The sequence below is a fragment of the Peromyscus eremicus genome, chromosome 8a, assembly GCF_949786415.1.
Source record: "Peromyscus eremicus chromosome 8a, PerEre_H2_v1, whole genome shotgun sequence".
Classification (NCBI taxonomy): domain Eukaryota; kingdom Metazoa; phylum Chordata; class Mammalia; order Rodentia; family Cricetidae; genus Peromyscus; species Peromyscus eremicus.
The window spans coordinates 40,344,336-40,371,894 of record NC_081423.1 but is presented as its reverse complement, the minus strand read 5'-3'; the positions used below and the strand labels follow the sequence as shown (position 1 = coordinate 40,371,894).

The window sequence follows — 27,559 nt, the reverse complement described above, 5'->3', positions numbered from 1 at the left end:
TTTCTCCTTCTTTTCAGAGCCACTTTCCAAACCATTTCCTGTCAGAGTCCATATGGCTGGAGAGCCCCGCTCATGGCTGAGTTGGATGCAGGGTTTCTAGTAAGGGATAGAGTGTCACAGATCACAGGATGGAAGCATAGGGGTTACCAACATCTAACACTGAAGGAGTGAGGTGGACAGTGAGGCACGGGGAAGGACACACAGGCAGCAATATCAAAGCAAGCTGAGGCTCCCCCCCCAGGTCAGTTTCCAACCTCAGGGCTGAAGGTCACAGGTGGCTGGAATCTTCCAGGCCCACAGGCATTTCAGAAGATCTCTTCTTGGAGGCTCCTATTATGCATGGGGGCCTGTGGTAGATGCAGCGGCTTCGTTCCTGTGATGGGGAGAGCAGAGGGAGCACGAAGGAGGCAGATCTGGGTACTTACCTCAGGGCGGACCCCTTGGGTGTTGCAATGCCGTAGCCCTTGGAATCCAAGTTACCTCCCACTTTCATGGTGTCGCAGGGCTTTCGCTGCTCAATGTACTCATTCATGGTGGACTCCAGGAGGTAGGCGTATTTGCCTTTAGATTTTCTCACTCTGATCATGCCCTCCTCTGTGGTCCGAACAAACACAGATGGTTCTGCAGACTTCATGTATGTCCACATCTTCTCAAACACGGCGATTTTAGACCTCTGGCAGGGGACAGGAACAAAGCCGGGGTTAAGCAATGGCGGTGTGCTTGAGCTGGGGTCGGCACACGCTTCAGTGAAGAGCTGTGTGGAGCTTGATCACAGATTCATGAGCCAGATCAGCTTAGGAAGAAACAAATTATGAGTGATTACAAAATAAGAGCCTCTAATTAGTACCAGTAGGTTCCAAGGTACAAATATCTTGTAAATATAGAATGAACAGAGTATCTCAGAGTCGTTTAATTACTTCTGAGCAATTATATTCCTTCCAAATAGGGGAAAGATAGGCAACTAGTTCCCTGTCTGTCTTTGACTTTTTTTTTTTTTCGAGACAGGATTTCTCTGTGTAGGTTTGGTGCTTGTCCTGGATCTTGCTCTGTAAGACCAGGCTGGCCTCAAACTCACAGAGATCTGCCTGGCTCTACCTCCTGAGTGCTGGGATTAAAGGTGTGTGTCACCACCTCCAGGCCCCCTGTCTATCTTTGAAAGACATGTCGGAACCTGTCTATAGTTCAAAAGGGGTGCATGTATACTGCTCCAAAGCAGAGGGCTGAATGACAGCAGGATTTGACTTCACTAAATACTGTCAAAACTAAAAAATTTAAAAAAAAAACAAACAATAGCAACAACAGCAAAAACCTTTCTTGCCCATGCCAAGTTCTAGTCATTTCCTATAAGACCCGCCCTCCAAACATCAGTTGTCTGATAAAAGCATAGCATGTGTGATGGTTGAAATGAGAACTGCCCCTCAAAGGCTCTCGTATTTGAATACTAGGTCACAGTTGTTGGTGGTGTTTGGGAAGGTATAGAAGGTGTGGTCTTGCCAGAGGAAGTGTATCACTGGGAATGGGCTTTGAGGGCTTAAAAGTCTCCCAATACACCCAACCCAGTTCACTTTCTCTGCTTGGTGTGTGGAGTTGAGGATGTGAGCTCTCAGCTTCCTTTCTGCTCTGGCCACCACATCAGCTTGCTGCCATGCCTCCCCACCCTGATGAACTTTTCTCCCTCTAGAACTGTAAGCCCAGATAAACTCTTCCTTCTGTAAGCTGCCTGGGTCACGGTACTTCATCACAGTGACAGAAAAGTCATGAATGCAGCATGAGACACAATACTTTCATCACCTTACATTTGAAAAGCCTCCAAACTAGGGCTAGGGAGCTGGCTCAGTTGGTGAACTGCTCGCTTTGCAAGCTTGAGTCGGAGTTTATATCCCTCATACCCACATTGAGAAAAAGTTGCCCTGTATGGCAGGCCACGCCTGTAATCCCAGTCCTGGGAAGGCAAAGACCGGAGGTTTCCTGAGGCTTGCTGGCCAGCTGGTCAGTCTTGCTAGGTTAAATCATGGCACTCCAGGTTTGGTGAGAGACCCTGTCTCAAAAATGAAGATGGAAAATAATTGAGGAAGACAGCCAATGTTGAGCTCTGGCCTCTGTGAGCATGTGCAGGTATGTCTTCATGTACCTACATGCACACATTCACACACACACACACACACACACACACACACACACACACACAGACACACACACACACACACTCCAATTTTCATAAACCATTTCTTCGTCTCTGAAATCAGCTATGGCCTTTTTTTTTTCCATTGGGGGTTTTGGCTGGATTGTTTAATCCAGGAGTATAGCTGCATCCTTCTCTTTCCAAAGACGGGAGTAAGTCCTATGTCCTCAGAGACACTCAGCCCCCAGGACAGCAGTCCTCGGCCTCTAGTGGACACTTGAACCAATACTGTAAAAATGCAGACACTCTGCAGTAAACCTAGAGTTTTTGATCTGGTAGAATTCTCCCAAGAGTCCTGATCTATGAGGCTCAGCATTTGTCAGTGAGGCCTGATTTCCCTGGAGGTCACGAGTTTCAGGGTCACTTAGTGTATGGTCTGGCTACTCTGTGGAGATTACTAGCCATCATTTCTTGGGAACTGGGCTCAAGTCTATAGAAGCTACTGAGGCAGGGAGATGTCTTCTCTGTGTCCTTCTCAGAGTCTAACTGAGGCTCTTGTCAGGGAGCATGGTTCAGGACTGCAGACCAGCTCTCTCATCTCACAATCTTACAAGCTTTTATTTATTTATTTTTGCCAGGGGGGAGGGAGTATTTTTCCCAAGGACATTTTAGGGGTATTGGAATATGGCTTTTGATTTTTCTTTTCTGATGTGTATGTGTTTTTCGGGGGTAGAGGATGTATTTATCTGTCCCTATCATGTAGAGCCAGAGGTCAACATCTGTGCCTTTCTCTGTTGCTCTCCACCACATCTTCTGAGACAGTTTGTCATTAAACCTGGAACTCACCAGTTGGTTAGACCGGCTGCCTAGAAGACCCCAGGATCTTCCCACCTCGATCTCCCAGGCACTGGGGTTACAAACTGGTGTTGCCACAGGTTTTTACCTGGTGCTGGGATCTGATCTCAGATTCTCAAGCTTGTGCAGTGAGCACCTAACCCACTAATCTATATTTCCAGTCCTAAGACTTTGGAAACGGACAAGTGTTAGCTGCATACAAAGGCCTTAAAATAAAGAAAAAGACAGTTACTGGAGAAGTTATATAACCTGTATATCAGTTACTACATAGATCACATTTAATTAATATAGGATCATTACTATACATGCAACATTGCTTTTGTCTGTATGAAGCATTAGGTTTATTTTCTTGATGTCAAGAACATCAGATAAACAACTGTCACTTTGGCTAACTGATCTGTAAAATATTTAGGACCCAGAAAAATCCTAAGTTTTGAGTTAAAATTGTTGGAAATAGTTACTTGTAATTTCAAGGAGGCATGTGACATGGATTTAATTTGTGATGGTCCCTCATTAGACAAACTATTTCACTTGTTCCATAGAGAGATTTGGAGAGAACACTGGACTGGGCCAGAGGAGCCTGGATTCTGCTCTTGCTTTTATTTCTAAGTCTTGGTCTGTTCTCTGGAACACTCTTCTTTGGGCCTCTGTTTCCTCCTTTTATTTCATGGTAATTTTAAAACGTCTTGCTGGCTTGAAATATCTGATTCTGCCATGAGAGCAACAGTGTCAGTGAGGGAGAGAGGAGAGCAAGGGGACGGGCAGTATCCACACCCAGTCAGCATGGCATGTCTAGGGGACCCAGTACTCTCTTACCGGGAACAGTGAAACACACACATTCAGTCAGGACCAGACACAGAACCAACCACACACACAGCAGGGTGATTGGAAGAGGCAATTTGACCTGACAGGATGGGCACAGCAGGCAACAACTGTGGACAGGCAGAACTGAGAAACCCTGGGGCAGCAATATGCAAAAAATTACCACATCCTCTCAGCCATACCCCCAAACCCAGGCTGTGCTCACAGGTGCTCAGGGACCACCAGGACAATCTAATCTCCAGGAACTCAAGTGGGGTATGAATGGCAGAGAAGCCTGGCAATGTGCCAGGCTATCTGTTCCTGACTGTCCTGCGTAGCTCCCATCACCTTTCACACATCTTAATTAAACTGTCTGTGGAGAATTCAGAGACTCTGGATGAGGTTGCCATGGGGACTGGAAGCTGGGTTCTTTTGAGATGGGGTGAGGAGTTTCGTGTTTCCCTTTCTCTTCTTTCTGGGTGGCAGGAGTGGAAGGTGACGTCTTCCTATCCACCAAAGTCTGGGTCAGTCACGGACATGCCAGGGCTCACAGGACATCTCTTAGCAGTGTGCTTTTGTAGGTATAGAAACTAGGGCCCATGATGTAGCAAATGAGAACTCTGCTATGGCGTCACACATGGAGGAAACTCCTGGACTTCTGGTGGCACATCTGTGCTTTTTCTCTCTATCAACCAACTTCCTCCTTCATTATATCTTGCCAGCCACAGGAGCTTGGGTAAGTAATGTAACCTTTCTGAGACTCACTGTTCCTCTTTGAACAGCGGTGATAACAGTTCCCATGGATAGTGTTGCCATGGAGACAAAACACAAACACAGGTAGATGCTAGCCCAGTGCTTGAGATGAAGAAAGCACTTAGATGATAAGATGACTAGAAGTATTTGTGTCTTTTTTTCAGGGTTACTTTAGTGTTGGGATGCTCCATGCGTGGTTTGCTTGGCCCCTTGTTGACAACAGTCAGAGAGCACTTTGACAAGGCCCTTCAAGGTCTTGAGACCCCTGCTTCTCCACCTGTTCTATCTGCCCTCGACACAAAGGCCTCATCATGTCCACCGGTCTTCGTGTGTTCTCCCGGTTCTGGCACTGTCCAACAGCTCTCTTCTCTCAGTGCTGCCTTCCTCCAATAGATCGTCTTATTCATCAAGGAGACAGCTTTTGTGGTGAGACAGCCAGAGATGGAGGCAGGGACGAAGGAATCCCTTTTGTAAGCTCTCAGGCTTCTGCACTCAAGGAAATCACATTGTCTATATGAACTGACAGTCAGCTCAGAGAGCACAGAGGCTCTACAATACACCCTACCTGATGAGTGAGTACAGGCTTTAAAATCCAAAGAAGCTGACTCCTCAGCCCATCAGCCAGCCCTTGTTCCTTTTATTTCCTCCTCTGAACTTGGCGGAGCCCCACCTCTAGGCTTTCTGGAGCCTGAGCATGGTGACTGGATCCACCAACAGATCAGACTTCCCCATTCAGATTAATGGACCAGATTCGTCTCAACTGGATGATTAATTTACATACAGCCTTCTTCCCATGGTAGGAAAGCCTCCAACCTGGAATGCTGCTTAGCAGCTCATGCAGGGAACTGTTTTTCTACCTCCCGATAAACCCCACTTGCTTTCTCTTCTCATTCCATTTTGTCTTTCATTCTTTGCAATCACGGCACCCTGAACTCAGAAGCCACTAGCTGGGGATGACTTTGGTGGACACTGTAAATGAGAACTCCTAGAAAGAAGCAGTGTCTGCAGAAGTTGGTAGACGGACTAGAACTTCGGCGATGTGGAGACATGGAAATGCTGCAGGTCCAGAGCCTAGTTACAATTCATGTTGGTCTAGCTTTATTTAGCCTATTAGATAGCCATTCTTGGTCCCTCGTTTGTGGGAGACCTAACATCTTGTCACTAAGGAGCAAAGGTGGACCGAACATTCTAACAGATACATTCTCTTTGGAATAAACCGTAGGATTAAGGGTGTCATCACGTAACATGGAAGACCTGCAGCAGAGGTTTCTCTGCTTTGCTGGCACTGTCTACTTAGTGTTTCCACCAACGTATTGAAAAGCACCTTGACTTAAGAGTTTTTTTGTTCTGTTACTACAAAAACGTCCATGTTGGGGCACGGAATTTGGAGTGACCTAAGTATGTGTGTCTAGGCCATGATAACTCATATTTGATTCCAGAGTAAACTATCTCTTATTCCCTTTGAGGTAAGAGATGTGTTTTTGTGTCTACGCCATCAAGTTTCTGACCCTAATCCTTATGCATGAAGTCCACCAAGGGTCAAGAAAGCCTCCCTTGATTCCAGAAAACCCACAGCAGGAGGGAAAGCTACAAGTTTCAGGTGTGAGCCTTGTTCACACACTTCCTAAGTCATTCCGCACTAAACCACGGACCCAGAACAGGGATGGGATAGTGTTGCAGCACAGACTAGAATATGGTTGGAGTCTCAATCAACTCTGGGGCTTTGAAGCTCTTACAGGTACAGAATTCCACTTCTCAGGGGTCTTTAGACAGCTGAGGAATGTTCCAAGAATTAGGTTTCGTCTTGGGGCTGATCTGGCCATGGCCACCAGCAGCAGCTCTTTCCTCAGAGCTGCTGTAGGGAAAAAGGCAAGCACTCCCAGAACCTGCCTGGTGTCTGGTTCCGGGAGAATAGCAGGCACCCTAATTCTTACTTCTCCAAAAGAGCTCAGGCTACCTCCAAGACACTGGGGGGGTTAGAGGTGGCATATTCCTCACCTGTAAGAGAGATATACCTTACCCAAATAGACCCCTCTCCACCTCCTCCCCAGCTCCTCTCCACTTCCTCCTCAGCTCCTCTCCACCTCCTCCCCAGCTCCTCCCCAGCTCCTCTCCACATCCCAATTTCCTCCCCAATGTCCCACCTCCTCTAAGTCATACATTAACAAGAGTTCTTCCTCCCTCCCTTGAAACTCAAGACACCCTCCCTTGCCACCTGGGAATCAGAGGCAGCCTGACAACAAGCATAAGACCTCCTTTTTCTGAGACCTATGAGAAGAGACCAAGGTTCTGTCTCAGGGACCTGGACTCTCTCCAGACCCCCTATCACGTTGTCTGTCTATGGCATTAATAGTTCTTCGAATGAATCTCTTACCCAAAAGGACCGTCCCCCTCAGTGGTCCTCTTGAGCCCCAAGCCCAAGAGTTTTCACAGAGGTTCTGGGATTTGCATGGTTACAGTTACCTTGCTGCCTGTAATTATCTATCTATCTATCTATCTATCTATCTATCTATCTATCTATCTATCTATCTATCTATTTTGTGTTGCTTGGGAAGCAATGCAGAGCCTCCCATGTCCTTCCACCACAGAGCCACCTCCACCAGCCCCTACACACTTTAATGAGAAGGGAAGCCACCCTCACCAGCCCCTACACTCTTTAATGAGAAGGGAAGTGTAATGAAGTGATTCCCTTCTGAGAAGGCACCTCGGGATCAGGGATGCTCTCACCCTGAAGAACTCCTTCGTGGAGCCTGCTTCCAATGTCCCATAAGCAATTTCGGTCTGCTTTGCCAGGTCCTCTGCGCTCTCGATGGGAGACACCATCCTCTCCACGGTCAGGAAGGCGGCCAGGTTGGCTGTGTATGAGGAGATGATGATCAAAGTGAAGAACCACCAGACGCCGCCCACGATGCGTCCAGACAGAGACCTGCAGGCCAAGGGGGAGGGGGTCAGAGGCATGGACATCAATTACAGAAGGCTCCAGAGAGGAGCAGGGAGCCAGCCGCGTTCTGTCAGTGGAGCAGTCAAACCCGACTGCACCCTCTGCTCTGTATGGGAGAAGTGAGAATCCAAATGTTAGGGAGATGTCATGCTTCCTTTCTCATCATAATAAGGAGTTGTGGGGTTTCTGCTCCTTGGGTGATAATGTACACAGGGATATCTTCACACTTGCTTTACATGGACAGACACATCAAGACATGTAAGCAATGACACAAATGTGTCAGCAGCTGTTCATAAGTTTCTTAGACATGTGTAAACACCCCCTAAATGTGGTCATACCTACCAGGAATACTGGTACAAATGCAGCCCTATAAATGCAACTTCCCATGGACACACACACTTGATGGGCCTGGGAATGAATGGCAGTCATCCCATCTTCTTGTCATTGTCCCAGGGTTGTCATAGGAGGAGGGAAAGGAAGACTATATTGGATATATACATAGAATACAAGTAATCATGCTTCAGTTATGGTGGGGAAAGTCACTACAGAAGTTAGGCAGTCCCTCCACCCACCAACACAGAGATGGATTAAAAAGTGGTTAAGCTCAATGTGACAGTACACACCTGTGATCCCAGCACTGTGGAGGTAGAGGTAGGAGGATCAGGAGTTCAAGGTTCTCTTGGCCACTCAGTGAGTTCAAAGCCAATTTGGGCTACAGGAGAGCCTTTCTAAGAAAACAAACAACAAACCAAAAAGGAAAGAAAGGGGCTAACATAGGAGATGAAGTTTCCTTGCTATTCCTATGGTCCCTCTCTTGTGCCCCAAATAATGAAGAGAAAGATGACTAGCAAGAGAGCCACAGTGACTCTCTGATTCTCTCGGGGGCCTCCCAGTCCAGGGCTTCCCAATGACCCCACAGGGTGGTGTGGATGCTCCTCAGGTGATGTTGGAACCCTCCCAGGAGGAATGGAGACACTGTCAAGTAGATGCATGGGCCTTATCAGACAATGGGAACAAGGGGTTTCACGAAATGCAGATGTCCCCGGGAATTTCATACTGGGAAGGGAAAGACTGGGATCCCAGTGCCAGCCAGAGGAGGAGCTGGTCTGCCAGGAACAAATTTCCCACAGTTCTGACAATGTCAGAGAGACTGGAGCTGAGACTATGATGGATGGGGTCACATTTTCACCAGGCCTGCTTAGCTAGAAAACTTCTGACCTTCTGTTTAAACTTAAATACCATGTTAAGATTCTAAGGTGGGGCTTTAGGGGAATGATCACACCTCTTAAAGACAGACTTCAAGGGAATGACCACAGCTCTTTGTCCCTACTCACAACATGACCACACTGAACAAATCTCTTTCTCTGCTTTTCACTTTGGCTTGTTCATTTAATTGGCATATTGAGGATGGGTGATGGAGTCTGGCTGGTTAGGGCTACCAGAGCCCAGATTCTGACTCCAGTCACTTTGTTTGATTCTTCAGGAGTATGATAGTTTTATTATTGATTGCCAGCTTGGCAGGATCCAAGGAGACAGGCATCTGGAAATGTCAATGAGGGAGTTTCTAGACTGGGTTAATTGAAGTGGAAGACCCATCCTGAATGTGGCTGGCACCATTCCATGGGCTGGGGTCCTGGACGTAACGAATTGGAAAAAGGGAGCTGAGCACCAGCCTTCATCTGTTTCCTGACTGTGGATGAGATGTGAGCAGCTGCCTCACATTCCTGCCTCTGTGCCTTTCCTTTCATGATGGACTTTCTGTGTGAGCCCAAGCAAAGCTTCCTTAAGCTGCCTTGGCCACAAGAAGAAGAAGAGTAAGTAACAAAGGGATGATGTAGAGGTCAGGAGAGTAGATTCTGGGCAAAGCACATGGAGTCCTGTCTTCTCTCACTGTGTGCACAGCTTTGGACAAGCCCATCAGTCTCTTTGTCTGTATCTTCATAACACACTGTAAGGATGTGGCTTATCTGGAGGACATTCTCCGGAAGTGAAAAGGCAAGCAGAAGCATGGTAGGTAGTCTAGTGCCTGGCACACAGTGAGCACTTCCGGGTGGAGTTAGAAGCACTTCCGGGTAGAGGACTACCCAGGGTAGATCAGGGGTGTGGAGCCTATGTCAGGGCCCTTCCGGAAAGCCTGTTCTGAGGCTAAGGAGGAGATGGAAAGTTATCAGCAGCCATCAGTTTTTGATCCAGCAGCTTCACCCCCACATCATCTCCAACAAGAAGACAGATGTAGACTGCCTCCTTTCTTTAAAAGCATGTCCTGTCATCCCCATGAGGAAGGGGACAGAAGGAGCACTTTCTGGGGCCCTTCATTTAACCAAGCTTAAGAGGTCATGGGGTATGACCTATTTTCTTTTGTCTTTGATTTCAAACAGCTATTTTTGCAAAGGTTTGGGAAAGAGAGCTTTGAGGTTCTGGCTCTGAAATGCAGGGGGAACAATGTCCATCTTGCCTCATTTCTGATCTGAGGTCGGTCTACAAAGAGACGCCCAGAGTGAGGTGACGGGCTCTGGCAAAACTCAACAGTTTCACTGACGAAGCAGCTGCATCCAAGATGTGTGTCTCCATGGACCAGTCACAGCACCTCATCAGCTACAAGTCACTCCTCTGGCACAGCTGGTGTGACTAATTTTAACCATCCCAGCTGCTGGTCATTGTTGTAGCTCTCTAGCTAAGAATGGCCTAGGGGTAAGAGCTGGGGGTTGGATAACGGCTCCAAGGGCATCCCATGTCTCTGCAGGCCACTACATGGGTCTATTCCTCAGGGCTCTGATTCACAGAACAATGCATGTTTCCATTTGGGTCGATCATACAAGTGTAGCATAGCCACAGTTTGTAAAGTGATGGATGAACACTAATAGATTCACTCACTCCTTCATTTACTTTGTAGTTTATTTGTTGCATTAGCTTGCCTTTCTGTTGTGAGAAACAAACACCATGACTCAAAGTAACCCGGGGAGGTAGTACATGCCACTGGGGAGGTAGTACATGCCACCCCACTCGGCTTCTTCTTTGAGTTCTGGAGGTCAGATTTCGGCAGTAATGCTTGGGTGCATGCACTTTACCAAATGAGCTCTTTCTGTAACCTCATAGATCCTAGCCCACAAGGATCTTGGAAAACTATAAACAGGTTCACGATACTCCTTGCCCCCATTTAAAGCCAGTCACAGTTAGAAAATTCAATCTAAATATTTTACCAAGGCTCGTGAGACATCTCCTGATTGACCCAGCTCTAATAGCTTCCAGTGAGCAAATTCTTCCACCACGTTCTGTCCCAGCCTCCTTGGTCTTTGTAGTTTTGAGACCACAACACAATCTTTCTCACTGTGGTGGTTTGTGTGAGAATGGATCCCATAGGTTCATGTACTTTAATGCTTGGTTCCCAGTTAGTATAAGAGTTTGGGAAGGATGGGGAGGTATGGCCTTAACGGAGTAGGCATGTCACTCAGAGTGAGCTTTGAGGTTTCAAATGCCCACACCATTCCCACTTAGTGCTCCCCTCCCCCTACTCTCTCTCTCTCTCTTTTTTCCTCTAGGCTTCATGCTTGTATCTCAAGGTGTGAGATCTCAGCTACTGCTCAGCACCATGCCTGCCTACTGCCATGCTCCCCGCCATAATGGTCATGGACTCTAACCCAACCCCCATATTAAATGCTTTCTTTTATAAGTTGACTGGCACATGATGTCTACTCACAGCAATAGAACAGTAACTAAGACACTTACTTGGGGACATTTGCAGGTGCCCTGCTACCAGGGACTTACTTCCTTGAAATTGCGCCCAACCTGCCTCTGTAGACCCTTCCCTTGAGGTTTCTAATGTCCCCTGCTTTCACACACCCTTGTGAAGTAGTACTGTTTCAGCCCCCCACTCCTTCTTTGGCATACATTTTTCGTTGTAGTGCTTCTTAGAGTTGAAATAACATGTCTATAGTACATAGACAGGGTTGCTGACTCTGTGGCCGTCTGTCTCCCTATAGTTGTGTGTACAGGTCTTGTCAATGTCACTCCTTGCTCTGTCCCCAGCATGCAGCTTACTGCCTGGCAGAGAGTGTATTGTGGGCAGGTGAACAATAACACATTTTCTCAGGACTGACTATACAGCATAGCATGCTGGGAAATATCTAAGAGATTTCATCTCCAGAGAACTGATTTAATAGATGAGGCAGGACACACACACACACACACACACAAACACAAAGAGAGAGAGAGAGAGAGAGAGAGAGAGAGAGAGAGAGAGAGAGAGAGAGCCCTTTAGCCCTTTGGTACATGCTAGGGTGAAGGGTACAAGTGTCACTCATCAAGTACTAAGAAATTCGGGGTGGGGAAGATTATGGTCTACTAGAAAAAATCTGGGAAGGCATCAGGGAAGAGGTGTCACCTGACTGGGCCAGGGAGGCAGGCTGGTTGTCTTAGGTTTCTATTGCTGTGATAAAATATCATGACCAAAAGCAATGTAGAAAGGAAAGGGTTTATTTTATTTTATACTTCCTGATCATAGTCTAGCATCCAGGGAAGTCAGGGCAGGAACCTGGAGGCAGGAGCCGATGCAGAGGCCATGGAGGAGGATGCTGCTTACTGGCATGCTTGGCCTGCTTTCTTAAATAAATCAGAACCACCAGCTCAGAGGTGGCCCCGCCCACAGTGAGCTGAGCCCTCCCACATCCACCGTCAATCAAGACAACGCACCACAGGCCAGCCTGGTGTTTGCTCAATTGAGAGTCCCTCTTCCAAAATGATTCTAGCTTGTATCGAGTTGACATTTAAAACTAGCCAGCACACTGGCTGTGAACATTCTGCAAAGGAGAAGCATTTCCTGGAGTGGGAGCAACCAGTGGAGGCAGGAAAGGCTTGTGAACAAGTGGCCATTGCAGTTTCCACCTGCCACAGGGTGCTCCCAGTGCCATGTTCTAGGGGAGGCCCCATCTGAGCTGTGTAGGGCATTTGTTTCTATTTCTTCAATCTCCATCCTCATCCCGGCGGGCCGGTAGGAACATGGCATTCGCTGTACTGGGAAACCGAGGTTGATAGAGATGAAATACTTTAAGTTATGAAGACAGCGATAGGACTTACATGGGAACCCAAGATCTGACTTCAGGGGTGTGACTTCACCTGTGTTGAAGTTAGACTCTGCTGAAAGCCACCCCCATCCTTTCAGGGCTGACTGCGGGGCCCTGAGTATCCGTCACCCCACAGTTCCTAGAAGGGAGTATTTGGCATCACACTGCTGTTAAAATGAGACTTCTTCCATGCATAATTTTGGCTTTACATACATAGAAGGATATCTTTTATAGCTGCTGCTGGACAGCTCATAATAACAAAGCATATGGTTTTTCTGCATGTTGAGTGGCCCACCCCAAGCTCCCACAGGCTGGTTCACCAGCTGGTTATCAGAGTCCAGGCGGGACTCAGCAGGCCAGGTGTGAGCCTGTTTCTCATCTATGGCCCAAATATCTGGCGTTTGAACTCTTTAGGGTTGGGGACATATTTGAATACAGCGTGCTGCGGACTTTTTAAAAACAGTCCCTAACTCCTGAACAAACAGGAGGTAAATGAACAAGGCACACTTCTGCTTTAATTAACGTGTGGTTATCTTCAGCACAGGATGCATATTAGCAGTAGCTATTTCACTTAAAATAATCGATGGAAAACATCCCGTTTGTCAGGTACCATTTTACCCCAGCCTGCTCCCTGTACTCTTAGCCCCTCCCTCTCACTTCTCCCCTGCTGAGCAGTAGAATAACCAGCCCGGGCAGGAGCAGTCTTCCCTTCTCAGCTCTCCTGGAACCCTATTCATGTCTTCAAAGGGACACAGCCTGTCTGAGCCTGTAAGATAGTTAAGTGGGAGTTTGGAAGCTGTGTGGACCACCTGCTGTCCTGCCCTGTAGGAAATTACGGGCAAGTCATTTCACATTTCTGAACCTTGTTTAAACTGCCGGTGAAAGGGGGGTTGTATTGGGAGCCCCTAAAGGGCTTGTAAGGATGAGCTGCAGGCACAAGGCAGGGTACCTGGGCCCGAGGAGACACCTAGAGGTGGTGTCTTTGCTGGTACCCTAAATGAAAGATGGCACAGAATTAAGTTTAACAAAGGATGTTAAGTGAACAGTGCAAGTCATTTATTGATTAATTTTTGTCTTCTTTTTTATTTTTGAGACAGGATCTCAGGTAGCCCAGGCTAGCCTCCTACTCACATTATAGACCAGACTAACCTTGAACTCCCCAGCTTCTTGTTGGGATGCCTCCCATATTTTGGGATCTCGTACCACCACCACAGGATAGAAAGTTAATTATAAAGGAGAGTATAGTATTATTATACAGCCTCATTTGAAAAACTACTTTTCAGGGAATTGTAGTGGATGCCTGTAGTCCCTAGTGTTTGGGAGGCTGAGGCAGGAGGATTGCTGAAGTTTACGAGTTCTAGGCTATAGTGTGCTATGCTGATCCGTGTCTGCATTGACCTTGACATCAATACTGTGACCTCCTGGAAGGTAGAGACCACTAGGTAGCCTAAGGAGGGGTGAAGCTGGCTCAGGTCTGAAACAGGGTAGGTCATAACTCCCATGCTCATGCGCAGTGGGACAGAGCCCATGGATAGCCACTGCATTCCAGCCTGGGCAACACAAAAGTAAAGTAAAAGCCTAAGTCAGGGAGTGTCTGAATAGGAACACTAAGCCTAGGAGTTTCATACATGTGTCTGGGCCAGGAGCTTCATTTAAAAATGATTGATTTTTCAAAAATGATTTGCGTCTGTTTATATGCCCTGTGCATGCAGGTGCCTGAGGAGGCCAGAAGAGGGGATCAGATCTCTGGGAACTGGAGCGTCAAGTAGATGTGAATTGCCCGGTGTGGATACTGGGAACTGAACTCAGGTCCTCTGTAAGAGCAACAAGTGCTCTTGATGGCTGAGCCATTTCTCCAGACCCTGTAAGCTTATTTTTATTCATTTGCCCACAATTTCTTGTTTTTCTAAGTGAACACTGGCAATTCGGTGACATGTACAAAGTCAAACACAGTAGTCAAAAGTTTGGCGTGTAGGATCATAGATCTGGGTTCAAATCCCAGCTTCACCCTCTCTAGCTGTGTGAGCCCAAGTGTCTAACCTCAGCCTCATGTGTGGAATGAGCATGACAGATTCAGGTCAACCATTAAATAATGTATTTTTAAACTCATTAACAGGGTGACAGGAGTCTGGAACAGTGAAGGAAAACCATCCAATGAAAGGCTCTTCTAATGGGTTATATTAAGGATGACAGCTTGTGACAGTTAGTGTCAATTGCCAACTTGATACAATTTGGATTCACCTTAGAAGGGCATCTCAATGAGGGATTGTTTAGATTGACTTGAGCTCTAGCCATTCCACGGAAGAATTTTCTTGAGGGGGTGAATTGATATGGCAAGACCTGCCCACCAAGGGCGGCATCGTTGTCTAGGCAGGGGCACCCTGGGCAGTAAAGCCAGCTAAGCAGCAACTTGCAATCCTTGCTCTCTGCTTCCTAACAATGGATGCAATGCAACCAGGTGTCTCCAGCACCTGCTACTGTGGCTTTTCTGCACTGAGGCATTGTATCTTGTGGCTGTGAGCTAGGACGAACCGTTCTTTCTGGAAGCTGCTTTGTCAGGATAGTTTATCTCAGCAACCGGAAAAGAAACAAAGGCAGAGCCCAAGGTGGGGGAATAGTCTAGGAGTATGATTAGCTTGTGAGCATCTGTTTTAGACGGAGAACACAGCCTGGAGGAACCTGGGTCCCAAGGCAGGAGGAGGCATCGTGTGAAGTGATGAGCTCCACAGAGCTTGTCTGGAAAGGGAGCAGGGTCTAGATCAATCAGAGCCCTCAGCTCAGGTTGTGGACCCTGCTGAGAGGTTCCTCTTCCTGAAGCCTGCCTGCCTGGTGCCTCCATATGCTCTTCTAATTTCTTGGAAACTCTTGCACCGGTCAGCCCCTTCCTATCATCTCAGCTTTACTTTGTGACCATACCCAAAACCATTAAGGGATTTTAGATTCCTTCATCATCCTCTGTAACCCCATACAGTCCCAATATCTGTTGAAAGAACAGGAAGCTTCACATGCAATTTGTCCCTCTTTCCCGAGCTATCTATAGAAGAAAAGAAGTAAGTGCCTGGTCTATGACTCAATAAACTTCATTGCAAAGCTTTAGAAGACTATTTTGGAAGAAGTGATAATTCAAGACACATCTACAATTCTCACATGGTTATAAAATCATGTTCCTTCAGATATCTTTGCAAAGTGATTGTCGGAGAACAAATGACGTATGACACAAAGTTAAGATAATAACGTTTGTTTCTTTAAATGCATTGTAAAAGTTTCCACCAACTTTGACAGGTTCCCACCATTTGGTGAATCACTGTCAGAGATCTCTCTGGGTTATCACAGGCACAGAGCATCTGCTTTGATCTTCCCATTTGTTCTTCAAGAGTTTCCACCCAGCATAGTCTCTCTCTACCAGCATGAAGGGTGGAGATCAAGTTGACTCTAGTCTTGCCCTAGGATATACATCAGGAGGAAGAGGCTCCAAGGAACCTTTCTTCTAATATTCAGGAGGTCAGGCAGGGTCTTCCTTCTCATCCTCAGGAAATGGAAGTCTTCTTGCCCATCTTTAGATAAGGAAACACAGCCCTTCCTGAAGAGGGCTGGGGGCACTGTTTTCACCAGGACCTGATCCTTAGCAACCATCTCTACCACTTATTCTTGCCTCTGTGCTCCATGAGTCCAACACATATTAGCCTGTTCCCATGTGCATGTAAGATACGCTAGGCAGCAATATTAGCTGACCTCTGCCCAGGTATTACTCTAGGCTGTGCTCAGTTACAGAGGAGAGTTTAGCTATGTGAATGTGCTGATCTCTGCTCAACCACTGAACTTAAGGCAGGGGTCTTATCTAGTGGGATCTTATCTAGTTCCAGTCTTGGAACGCTTAAGAAGAAGCTTCTCCAGTAGGATATGGAAGTCAGAGAGATTGAAAGTGTCTGTGTGAGGGTTGGTGCCAGGGATAGTTTCCATCAAGATGGGAGGGCTTTGGGGGTCCCAGTCCAGAGCAATCCCCCAAGGCTGAGTGGTTCCTACTCAGTCAGCAAGACAAGGGCCCCTGTTGTTATTAGGAAGTGAATTCTGATGGTCAAGGGGATGTGTGGAAGAGGGTCCTGAACTCCAGGCAGGAACTTAGTGGCTAACAATTCCATTGCAACCTTGTGAGTCCCCAGCTGAGAACCGAGTCATAGCATGCTGGCTCTGACTCCAGAGCTGGGAGATAATATGTTGAGTGGGGTTTAAGCTGTATCTGGGGTTAATTATTACAAAATAATATAAAGTGAATGTAGGCTGGCTGCAAACCATTACAAACTTGCCTTAAATATCTCCTGTGTCTTCCATTTGAGGATGTCTGTAATAAATCCTTAACTTGGTTCCTCCTCTTCCTTCTCTTTTTCCCTCCCTCCCTCCCTCCCTCTCTCCCTCCCTCCGCTCTTCCTTCTCTCTCTCTTTTCTTCCATTTCCCTTCCCTCTTTTCTCTGTTGTAGTGTTATGTGTGGAATCCAGAGCTTCACATGTGAGAGGCAGATGATTCACTACTGAGCTATTCCCCAGCCTCAACTTCTGGGAAGCATGGTAATTAAGTAGTAAGAAAAAGGTGCTGTTGCCAGGATGCTTGGGTTCAAAGCTAAGCTACAAAGATGAGGCTGTGACTTTGGACAAGTTACCTAATCCTACCAAGTGTGGCATCAGAAGGAAGAAAATTTATCCCCAAAGACACCCAAGTCCTAATTCCTAGAACTTGTGGATATGTTGCATTAAATAGCCAAAGGCAACTTTGGAGAATTAAAGTTAGGGACTTCAAAATCAGGAGTTCCTCTGGTGGCCACTAGATCATTAGTTGGACTCCTGGAAGTGGAAGAGAAGGACAGAAGGGCTGGTCAATGAGATGGGACCGAGTGACAGGGATGCTCTGCAGCTCAGGGGATGAGACCCCGCAGGGCCAGCAGAGGGAAAGAGAGGATCAGGGCTGAGGGTGTCCTCTAGAAGTCAGAAACAGTCCTTGGCTGACAGATACCAAGAGAAAAACGTTCTCACAACCACAGTGACCAAAATTTGTCAACAACCCAAACGGGCCAGGAGACAGATCCCGCTCCTCCAGAAGCCCCAGGAAAGGGTACCACCTGGCCAGATAGCAGTATCTTAGCTCTTGGATACCAGTACTAGATTTTCAACCTAAGAACTGTAAGCTAACACATTTGAATTGCTTCAAGATGCTCCGTCCTGTCTGGGAAGTAATAGAAAAGCAAATGCCAGGGTGGGGCAACAGACCCCCGTCAGCCACACAGCAGAGACTGGCCTGGGGGGGGGTACCAGGCCACACTCCCTTCTCACCACCCCAGCCATGCCACCTTCCTCCTCCTTCCCAGCAACCAACAACTGGCACTCTCAACCTCCCATCTTGTTTCTCAGCAGATGTTCTCCAAGGATTCTCCCAGCTTCAAGTTCTGCCTCGGAAGGTGTCTTCTCCAAGAAGTCTCTCCTGGCTTCTCCACCAGTTCAGTCCCTACAATGCCAAGACTATACTGGTGCATTTGGTAGATTTTAGTTACATTTACTTAAGCTCCAAGCTGTGGGGAGAGTTTCTCCTCTTTTATTGTGTCTATATGTTGTGGTATGTTAGGGTATAATAAAAGACAATCCCCCAAATCCTTAAATCTTGCCTTAAGAATCAGTAAATATTTTTAAAACACTATCTTTTAAATGCAATTATCTCATTTCTCCATTCCCTTCCCTCCCTCCAACTCTTCCCATATATTCCACCCTCTGCTCTCTCTCAAATTCATGGCCGCTATTTCTTTAATTGTAATTTTTTTTTTAAAAAAAGATTTGTTTTATTTTTATTATGTGTTTGTGTGTGGGTATGTGCTACTGAGTGCAGACCTCAAAGAGGCCAGAAGGGGGTGTCAGACTCCCTGGGACTCGAGTTACAGCCAGTTTTGAGTCACTCCATGTGGATGCTGAGAGCCAGTCTTCGGTCCTCTGCAAGAGCAGTATGTGCTCTTAACTGCTGCGCCATCTCCCCAGTCTACTCTTTTTAAAAGTTTATTTTCATGAGAATGTTTCACATGAGATGTATTTGTGGAACACATTTTTAAGTGTGGAATATGTTGACATTGCCCCTTTTTATGAGGTTGTACAGAAAAGCTCACAGCTTATCTGTCTGGCTTGGCTGGAACTCTATACTCAATGGTTAATAACTACTGGTTTCTGGGATGGAGAGATGGCTCAGAAGTTTCTGAGCACTTGCTGTTCTTCTGGAGGATAGGGCTTTAGTTCCCAGCATCCATATGATAGTTCACAACCATTAGGAGGCATGCCTATTGTGCGCATTCATTCACACAGACAAAACACTCATACATAGAAAGCAAAGTGAATAAATCTAAAACAAAATATAACCACACATTTCCCTTTCACCTCATGTGAATGTTGGTGATAGTTAGTCACAATTATCAACTTGATGAACTCTAGAATCACTTGGAAGATGAGCTGTGTGTATGGCCAGGCCTGTGGGAGATTATCTGATTAGGCTAATTGAGATGGGAAGATCTGTCCACCCTGAGTGCCACCCTTCCCTGTGCTAGGATCCTGGATGGCATCAAATGGAGAAGCTGAATTATGTATTAGCATTTGATGCTTTCTGTTTCCTGACTGTGGATGCCATATGACCTCGGTGACTTTGCCACCATGGTTGACTTGAATGTTAGTGAGCCCTGATCAACTCTTTCTTCTGTGAATTCTGTCAGGGTGTTTTATCATAGCCACAGACAAGTGGCCAAGACACTGCCATTTCAGTCCTTGAGTCTATGACTTTGACTATTCCAGAGAAATTACTTAGCATTTGTGCTTTGCCTGGTTTATTACACCTGGCAATGTCTCCAGGGTTCACCCATGATGTTACACAGAGTCAATCCCCTTGACTTTTTGAAGGCTAAAGGGTGTTCCTGTGAGCACACATACCACATGTTCTTATCCACATGTATCAATGTACATGCTAGGTATTTCCACATCTTAGCTATTACAGACAGAGCTGTACACATGGGAGTGCCAGCATCTCTCCAGGTCCTGACCATACTCTGTGGTATGTGGTAAGTACCCAGAACTGGATTGCTTCCATACTGGTCTCTGCCATATCTGTGCCACTGTTTCCTCCTACCAAGTCTACAAGGACTCCATCTTCTTCCAGTCTGCACAGGACATGTCTTGCATTCATGTCTTGTGTCCAGGATGGATGGATGGATGGATTGAGGAACTCAAGAGAAGCCAACATCTGAAACATTCCCTGCTTTCTATCCGCTCATCTGTCTTCCCATTCTTCCTCTATTGCATGCTGCTGTCTGCCTGGCTCTGCTGAGATCATAGCATGCAGTGAGCTCTGCTCAGCCCTACACTGGTGCTTCCAGTCTGCAGTATGTCTAGGTCTACCTCCAGCCCTCCATTACACCCCTCTCCGCCATTTGTGCCTCGTCCTCTCTGCACTGCACAGGTCGATCCCTAGTCATCGGAAAAAGAATGAAGTCTTCAAGTTTGACTCCTCTGCAGTTCCTGGGTAGACACTCAGGTTTTTGGTTTGAACACAAAAATGGAAACTGCAGGTGCCAAATACTCTCTGCTTCTGTGCCCCAAACGTCAGTGTCGTTAGGAATTGGCATGTTTTTCCAGTGCATTATAGGCAGCATTAGCTTTTTATCATTATATTTACATGTGTGTGTGTATATATACATATATATGTATATATATTATGTGTGTGTGTTTATGTACACACATGCACATGTGTGTAGAGGCTAATTGTTCTCCACCTTGTGTTTTGAGACATGGTCTCACCGAACCTGGAACTGACCAACTGGCTAGGCTGGCTGGTCAGGGAGCCCACTGGGATCCTCCTGTCTCTGCTTCTCAGGACTGGATTACAGGTATGTGCCACCATGCGCAGCTGTTCATGTGGGTGCTGGGATTGAGCTCAGGTTCTCATGCTTGCATAGCAAGCATTTTACCCACTGAACCACCTCCTAAGCCTCCCATCAGAAAGATTAACAGTGACAAAAGACAGCAATAATACCAAATAATTTTCATTTAGAGAGGCTAAAAAATTCAATTTGATTATTGACTTGAGAATATGAAATTAAAATGAATAATACTATAACACATTTAAAGTATCATCAACAATATGCCTCATAGATCACTTTGAAAATAGGTGAAGTAATTTCATTGCCTGTTTTTCTTTTTTTCTTCTAGAAGATTGCCCTTTTCTACATGACTAACACTAATCGACAGTTGTAATTAGCAGTCAGGAAAACACAGGCTTTTAAAACTAGCAGATTAGAAAAAAAATTCTAGAGATGTCATGAAGCTTCTTCCTATGAGCAGGGCCGTAGGTCTCACTTGTTGGGAGGTAAAGCCTTTGGGAAGGAGGGGAAGCTGGTGAAAAAAGTTATGTTTCAAGGTCCTTCCTGGTCTCAGGTCTCAAGCAGGCCACTTGCTGCTGGCTGTGTGTATAAACTGATCAAGTCAGCTCTCAGTGAATAGCTTGCTTAATTCCATGTCTCATAGCTTTGGGTCTTGTGCACAGCCCCAAACCTGAATTTGGCTGGAGTGGGATCCCAACCTGTCCTCATCCACAGGGATTCAGGAATCAACAGCTGGATGGGTTTGATGCTGTCATCAACATTATTCAACGATTGGTTATCAAGGACCTTCAGCACACCAGGCCTTGTATGAACATTTCTTAGGTCCAGAGGAAAGGCATTCAGAGCTAAGACCAAGAAGACAAACTCACCACAGAAAGACTACAGGTAGAGGGAAGGTTCCTCTAGATAGAGAAATGGCAAACAAGGATCTTGTGAATGAGACTAAAAGAGGCCTATGGTTTTCATGGATGGACATCTGAGAGGCACAGCAGAAGTGCTGATGGGAAGGGGTGGAGTAGTGGGGAGTGAGGTCCAGTGGGAGGAGACCGAGCATATAGGCCCTTTGGTTCTGGAAGGAGTCTACAGCAGAAAGGTGGGGAGGGATGGGGTGACAGGAGCCAATTTGGTGTTGAGGATTGCCCATGGAGAATACACTGGGGCAAGGCATAATAAGAACAGCTACATGAAGATGAGAAGCTGATGATGCTGGGCCTCAGCTCAGGTGAATGTGCTGATCACAACTGCAGCAAGGCTGGGTGAGAGTGAGCAGACTCGAGCAGACTCGGAGGTTGTCATTCATCTGTCCGCCTGTCTGTCTGTCTGTCTGTCTCTATCTATCTATCTGTCTGTCTGTCTGTCTATCTATCTATCTATCCACCCCTATCTATCTATCTATCTATCTATCTATCTATCTATCTATCTATCTATCTATCTATCCCCCTCTCTTTAGGGCTTCATATTTGAGGTTCTATTTCCTGCCAGGTATTGAGGAGACTCACTTATCCCTCACTGAACAATACTACAGGAAAAGTAGGATTTAGTCCTGTTTTGTAAATGGGGAACTAAAGTTGGGAGGTCCATGCCTTTCAACAGCCCGCAGCTAGTCTGTGTTCAGAGCCTCCACCCCCCAAGTTACTCTCTTTCCCTATCTTTGTCTCTCACGCCTTTGGCTGGGGCATCTCAGAAGAGGCAGTGACACTTTTTGAGATGAGAAACACTGAGAAGAAACTGTAATCCAGAAGGATCTTTCCCAAAGTTACTGCTTATGATGGTAATCTTATCAAGTTGTCACCCTGAAGACACACCCAGTGGGTATGTCTGCCAGGTCCTTTCTAGAGAGATTTAACTGAGGAGGAAGACCAACCCTAACTGTGGGCAGAACCATTCTGTGGGGCCTTAGACTGGATTAAAGGAGAAAGAGAGCTGAGCACCAGCATCCACTGCTCTCTGCTTCCTGACTGCAGGTGCAAGGTGACCAGCCGCCCCAAGCTCCTGCCTTCTTAACCTCGGTGGACTGCCCCTTCAAATAGTGAGACCAAATGAACCCTTCCTCCCTTCACTTGCTTTTATTGGGAGGTCAGAAAGTGAGAAAAGGTACTAAGACAGTGGAGGAGAATCAGCCGCCAGCCCCTTCTGTAGTAACGCCCACACACTTGTGCTTCCCAACTCTGTCTCCTCAACACCTGGGGAGCTGGGTCTGGCCTGCTCCTGTCCATCAGGCCTTGTTTGGGAGTCCAGTGATGAAGGGAGCCCCTCTGTACACTCTCCCATAGGTTCTTAAGAGTTAATATTTACATTGGCAGTGGAAAGCTTCCTGAGAAGGAGAAGTGGAGTAGACCCCAGGAGAGAGAGAAGACTGCTGGAGCCGAATGGGGGAGGGGCTTGGCATATCAGAGCAGGTGACTGGGGAGCTGCAGCGTGGTGAACCATTTGTAAAGTCCCTACTTCGTTTCAAGTCTGTTTCCCCAGAGAGAGGGTCGCGCTCATCTACCTCAGGGTTGTTACGAGATCAGACACAACATACGGTTGTGGCTGAAAATCAAAACGTTCCTTGTAAAGGAGCGGAAAGTTCTGATATTGTTAAGCCAGAAGCAGTATCACAAAGACTGGTGGCTGCCTCAGGGGTCAGCACCACTGTCCTGATTATCTTAGAGGTGGGAAAAAACATTCTGAGGCTCAGAGATGAAATGCTTTTTCCCAAAGTGACTCTCATACTTAACGCTAAGGCCAGTGTTAGACGGGAGACGTTAACTCAGGCCAACGTCTCACTGTCTTGCCTTGGCACAATGACTGACAAACAGGTGAGGTCTGACCTTCAGATTCCTCTCTTAATTTTGTGGTCTTGGCCTATTTTCTGATCTCTTCATCTTTAAAACTGGAATAGTCACAGTCTGAACACAATGGGTTGTTATTGAAAGTGGCTGAGGTAACAATGGTACCAGGTAAGCCACGTGGTGCCCACCACTGTGGTTGCCTTTTTGTTGTCTTGCCTCTGACTTCAGAGGTTTCTGACCCATCCTCACACATTCCTCAATTTGGTCTCCTCCACATTCTGTTGTTAAACCAGGGCGGTGCCAACGAGAACACCTGCTTTAGCCTACTCCACAAGTCTAGTGGGGAGGGACGCTCAACGTCTAGTTAAGAGTCTGTTCCAAACAAATTGTGTATTTTATGCAAATTACTGAGGAATGATGGGAGCAGAGATGGAGTTCCACTGATGTGAGATGAGAAGGTCCACTGTAGTGTCCCAGGGAAATCCTTATTCAGAGGCATGGAAGGCCTAGGAAAAGAAGACACTCGGGACTGAGTAGATCTCATGTCACAGGGCTGCACTGATACCATCTAACATCACAAGCAGGATCAACGAGGCTGCATGGGTACATCTAAGATCACAAGCAGGATCAACGAGGCTGCATGGGTACATCTAAGATTACAAGCAGGATCAGTCTGTATCTCCAAGGGAAAGCACAAGAATGACGGTGGCTTCCAAGCTAGGGAGAGGCCCTGTCTGTGAGCTCTGGGTTCATCCGTCTCTGAAGTCTCTGAACACCCTGCCACCGGACATAAGGCTGGGGGCTGAGCTTGACAGGAACCACGGCCCGCTTTCACAGCACATTTTGTCTGTATGTAAACTGCTCTGTTCCCTCTTGACTTTTTTTTTTTTTTTAACTATTTTAAAGTGTGTGTGTGTGTGTGTGTGTGTGTGTGTGTGTGTGTGTGTGTGTGTTATTGGGGATAATGTGCATGTGACCTGCCTGTGGAGGCAGGAGGAGGCATCAGATCCCCTGAGCTGGAGTCACAAGTGTTTGTGGGCTGCCCAACGTGGGGGTTGGGAACAGAATTTGGCTCCTCTGCAAGAGCAGCAGATGTTCTTAACTATTGGGCCATCTCTCCAGGTCTCTTCTATTTTGCTTGTACAGGATCTTATGTAGTTCAGGCTGGCCTCTAACTTACTGTGTATCCCAGGCTGGCCTTGAACTCCTGATCCACCCTCCTCTATCTCCCTACTGTTGGAATTACAGACATGCCCCTCTGTGCTCATTCTTGATCACCCTTTGCAAGTCTGTATAGACTGTTCTTCACACAATAGTTTGTGAGGTTTCACAGCCTTAGAACTACTGGACTTTTAGGCCAGATAATAATCAGTGGTGAGAGGCTGAGGTTATTCTCTCCATGGCGGGGCGTTCAGCATGTGCGGAGAGACAAGTACCGCACACATGGAGCCTAGATTTGAATCCACTCATATATGGCATGATAATAGAAGGAGGACTGACTATGAGAGGGGAGGGAGCGCTCTAAAGGCAGGGGGCAGGGTACAAGAGAGGACATTGGGATCCATGTGTCATGAAAGTAGAGGAGGGCACCCTGGGGCTGAGAGGGACTAGGGGAGGACAGTGGGAGGTGAACAACACTTGTTCCATGTCGTGTAGATATAGATATATGCATATACATGCCTATATATAGATATATGCATATATATGCATAAATAGCAAAATTTACTTCTTTGTCCTACATACTCTGAGTTCAACCCCCATATAGGGGTAAAACAGTAATAGCACACCCCACCTCAGCCCATAATTTTACTGTTGCTGAATTCACTGAATTATTCTTTACTTTTTGTATAATGTGGTTTTGCCTGGTTTTCAACTCCCACTTATAATTTAATAGCATGTTCTTGTCTATTTTATTTTCTTCTTTCCTTCATGCCATCTTTATTTCCCTAGACCCCAGCTACTCTTATTCTTACATTTATTGACATCTCATGTCACCTTCATAAAAATGAATGTGCAGATGTAAGTTGCAGACAGTATTTACTTAGAAACTTATTAATTTCCTGAATTTCCGGCATACACACTCCATGGCAGGCTCTGGGGTAATGGTGATACTCGGCCCTTTTCTTCCCACAGCTCAGAGTTGGCCTTGAGTTTTACTCTTCCAAAGGCTGCAGTCCTTTGACCAGCAATACTGACATCACCTGGAAGATGGCTCAGCAGGTAAAGGTACCTGCTGTCAAGCCTGATGACCTGAGATTGATCCCTGAAACACACACAGTGGAAGGAGAGAACCAAATCCCCAAAGCTGTTCTCTGACCCCCACATGCATGCTATGACATGCGTACAAGCACAGTTGCAATGAAATAAACAAAAATGGAAAACATAGCTAACTCTTGCTTCATCCCAGGCCTACTACTAACAGAAGTTGCATCCTAGGAAGCATCTTGGATATGACAAAGTTTCAGAAGCAATGGGTAAGGGCACACTGACTAAGCATCAGGAACAGGATACGCTGTGACACTGGACATTGAGAATGAGTGAATAGGCCAGGTTTCTGAATATTTAATTATTTAATGGCCCCCTCCCTCCCGACAAAAATTTAAAGAAAAAATTCACTTGTGAGTTCAAGGAGATCACATCTTGTTTCCTCTCCCCTTTTTTTGTGTGTGGTGTGTATGTTAGTATGTGTGTGCATGTGTGTGTGTGTGTGTGTGTGTGTGTACAGGTGCATACACGTTTGTGTACATGTGCATAGAGGCCAGAGGTCCTGGTCAAGTGTCTTCCTCAATCCTTAGTATGTGAGACAGGCTCTCACTGAACCTGCAGCTCACTGATTCAGCAAGAATCTCAGCCATCAAGCTCCAAGGATCCTCCTGTCCCCACTGACCCATTGCTGGGATTATATTCATATGCCTCCATGCCCAGCTTTGTATGTGGGTGCTGGGATCCAAATGCAGGTCCTCATGCTTGTGTGCCAGGGACTTTACCCAGGGAACCAACTCCCTGGCTCCTCAAATGCTCTTTCTCTTGAGGAATCTCCCACTAACGAGCCGGGTCCCGAGACCCTGTCCCTTCCTGACACGTTTCAGTGCTAACACTGATGGATTGAATTGTTCACAAATGTGCTCAAATAAATTTGTGGGTTTTAGAGGTTTCAGCAAATGATGGACTGATTCGGTTTCTGCCAGCACAGCTTTGATGTATCGAGTGTGGGGCTTTGTTCGGCTACCACAGTGGGGGGACCTTGTTTATCCTCTTCAGAGCCACATGGCTTCATCATGGTTGACATAAACAGAAATGGAAAATTCACAGGATGAAATGGAACAGAATTTTGCACAGAATGGTGTTTGCTCTGTGGTTCAAGGTTATGGGTGAGTTTGCTTCCTGTGTCGTTTTTACCGTCTATTACATGTGGAAAGCTGGGTGATTCTTGGCTCGTTGACACGCTTAATTTAACTGCCTCCCATGTTTGTTACTCAGTCAAACCCTTAGGCTCAGCTGCTAAAAACAAACTAACAAAAAACCCAAAATTTCAATTTTCTTCTCATAGGCTATTTCCATGCAAGTCTAGCTTGCCTCCTGCATTAAGGCTAAAAGTCAATAAAGCATATATGTTCAGAATGCAAAGTAAATTCCTTTATGTTCCTCACCACCTGCCCGCTCCTCTGAAATACAACATCTTTTAGGTTAATTTAGATGAAAACCAACTCATCCTCTCCTGTCTTTTCTCCAGAAGTCTCCAGGGTTTTTCGGGCTTCCTAAAAACGCCTTTTCTATGCACAGGTGTCCCAGACGTCATCCATCATGTTCAGTGTTGTGAAACACTGCCCATAGAAAAGGGTGACACAGAATCTCAATTGTTGGCTTGCTCTGGACCCTTGATAAATGCTGCTGCCATTGCTACTCTGCAAGATCACAGCATCTCACGACTGGAAAGTGCTGTTAACAATATTTCACATGAACTTCTATGTGGAAGTAACAGGGGACAGGAGGAGCAGATATGGGTACTTTCATATTGTATCTGGTACCCCATACTGTGAAAAGGACCCATGCACACATGTTATTTCTAGCTTAGCGTGTCCATACTGTAATGTTTTATCTCTTCTGAGGTAACCCCCATCCCAGCTCAGATGTTCTTAGGAAGACAAGGTTGACAAGAGCAGAAAATAACTTTGAGAAGAGCCTGGGCCCAGACCTCAACAGAAGGAAGGAAAGGTATAGAGGATGATCATGAGGGGAGCATGAGCATCCACATGTCTCATCAACATGGTGAACTACCTGACTGCTGTGGGAGGTCTTTCTGTATGCTGTGAATATGTGTTACTCTGATTGGTTGATAAATAAAGCTGCATTGGCCA

General features: G+C 46.4%; 1 protein-coding gene across 2 annotated transcripts in view; it reads right to left on the bottom strand.

Annotated features, from left to right (window-relative positions):
- Window positions 1–27,559, bottom strand: part of Gria1 (glutamate ionotropic receptor AMPA type subunit 1) — a 328,214-nt gene that overhangs the window by 41,220 nt on the left and 259,435 nt on the right. For both annotated transcript variants that reach the window (XM_059270597.1, XM_059270596.1), the window contains exons 12-13: window positions 7,259–7,457; window positions 426–673 (exon numbers count right to left, since the gene is read on the bottom strand). In XM_059270597.1, coding sequence (XP_059126580.1) covers window positions 426–673; window positions 7,259–7,457 — 447 coding nt within the window. The remainder of the gene's footprint in view (window positions 1–425; window positions 674–7,258; window positions 7,458–27,559) is intronic.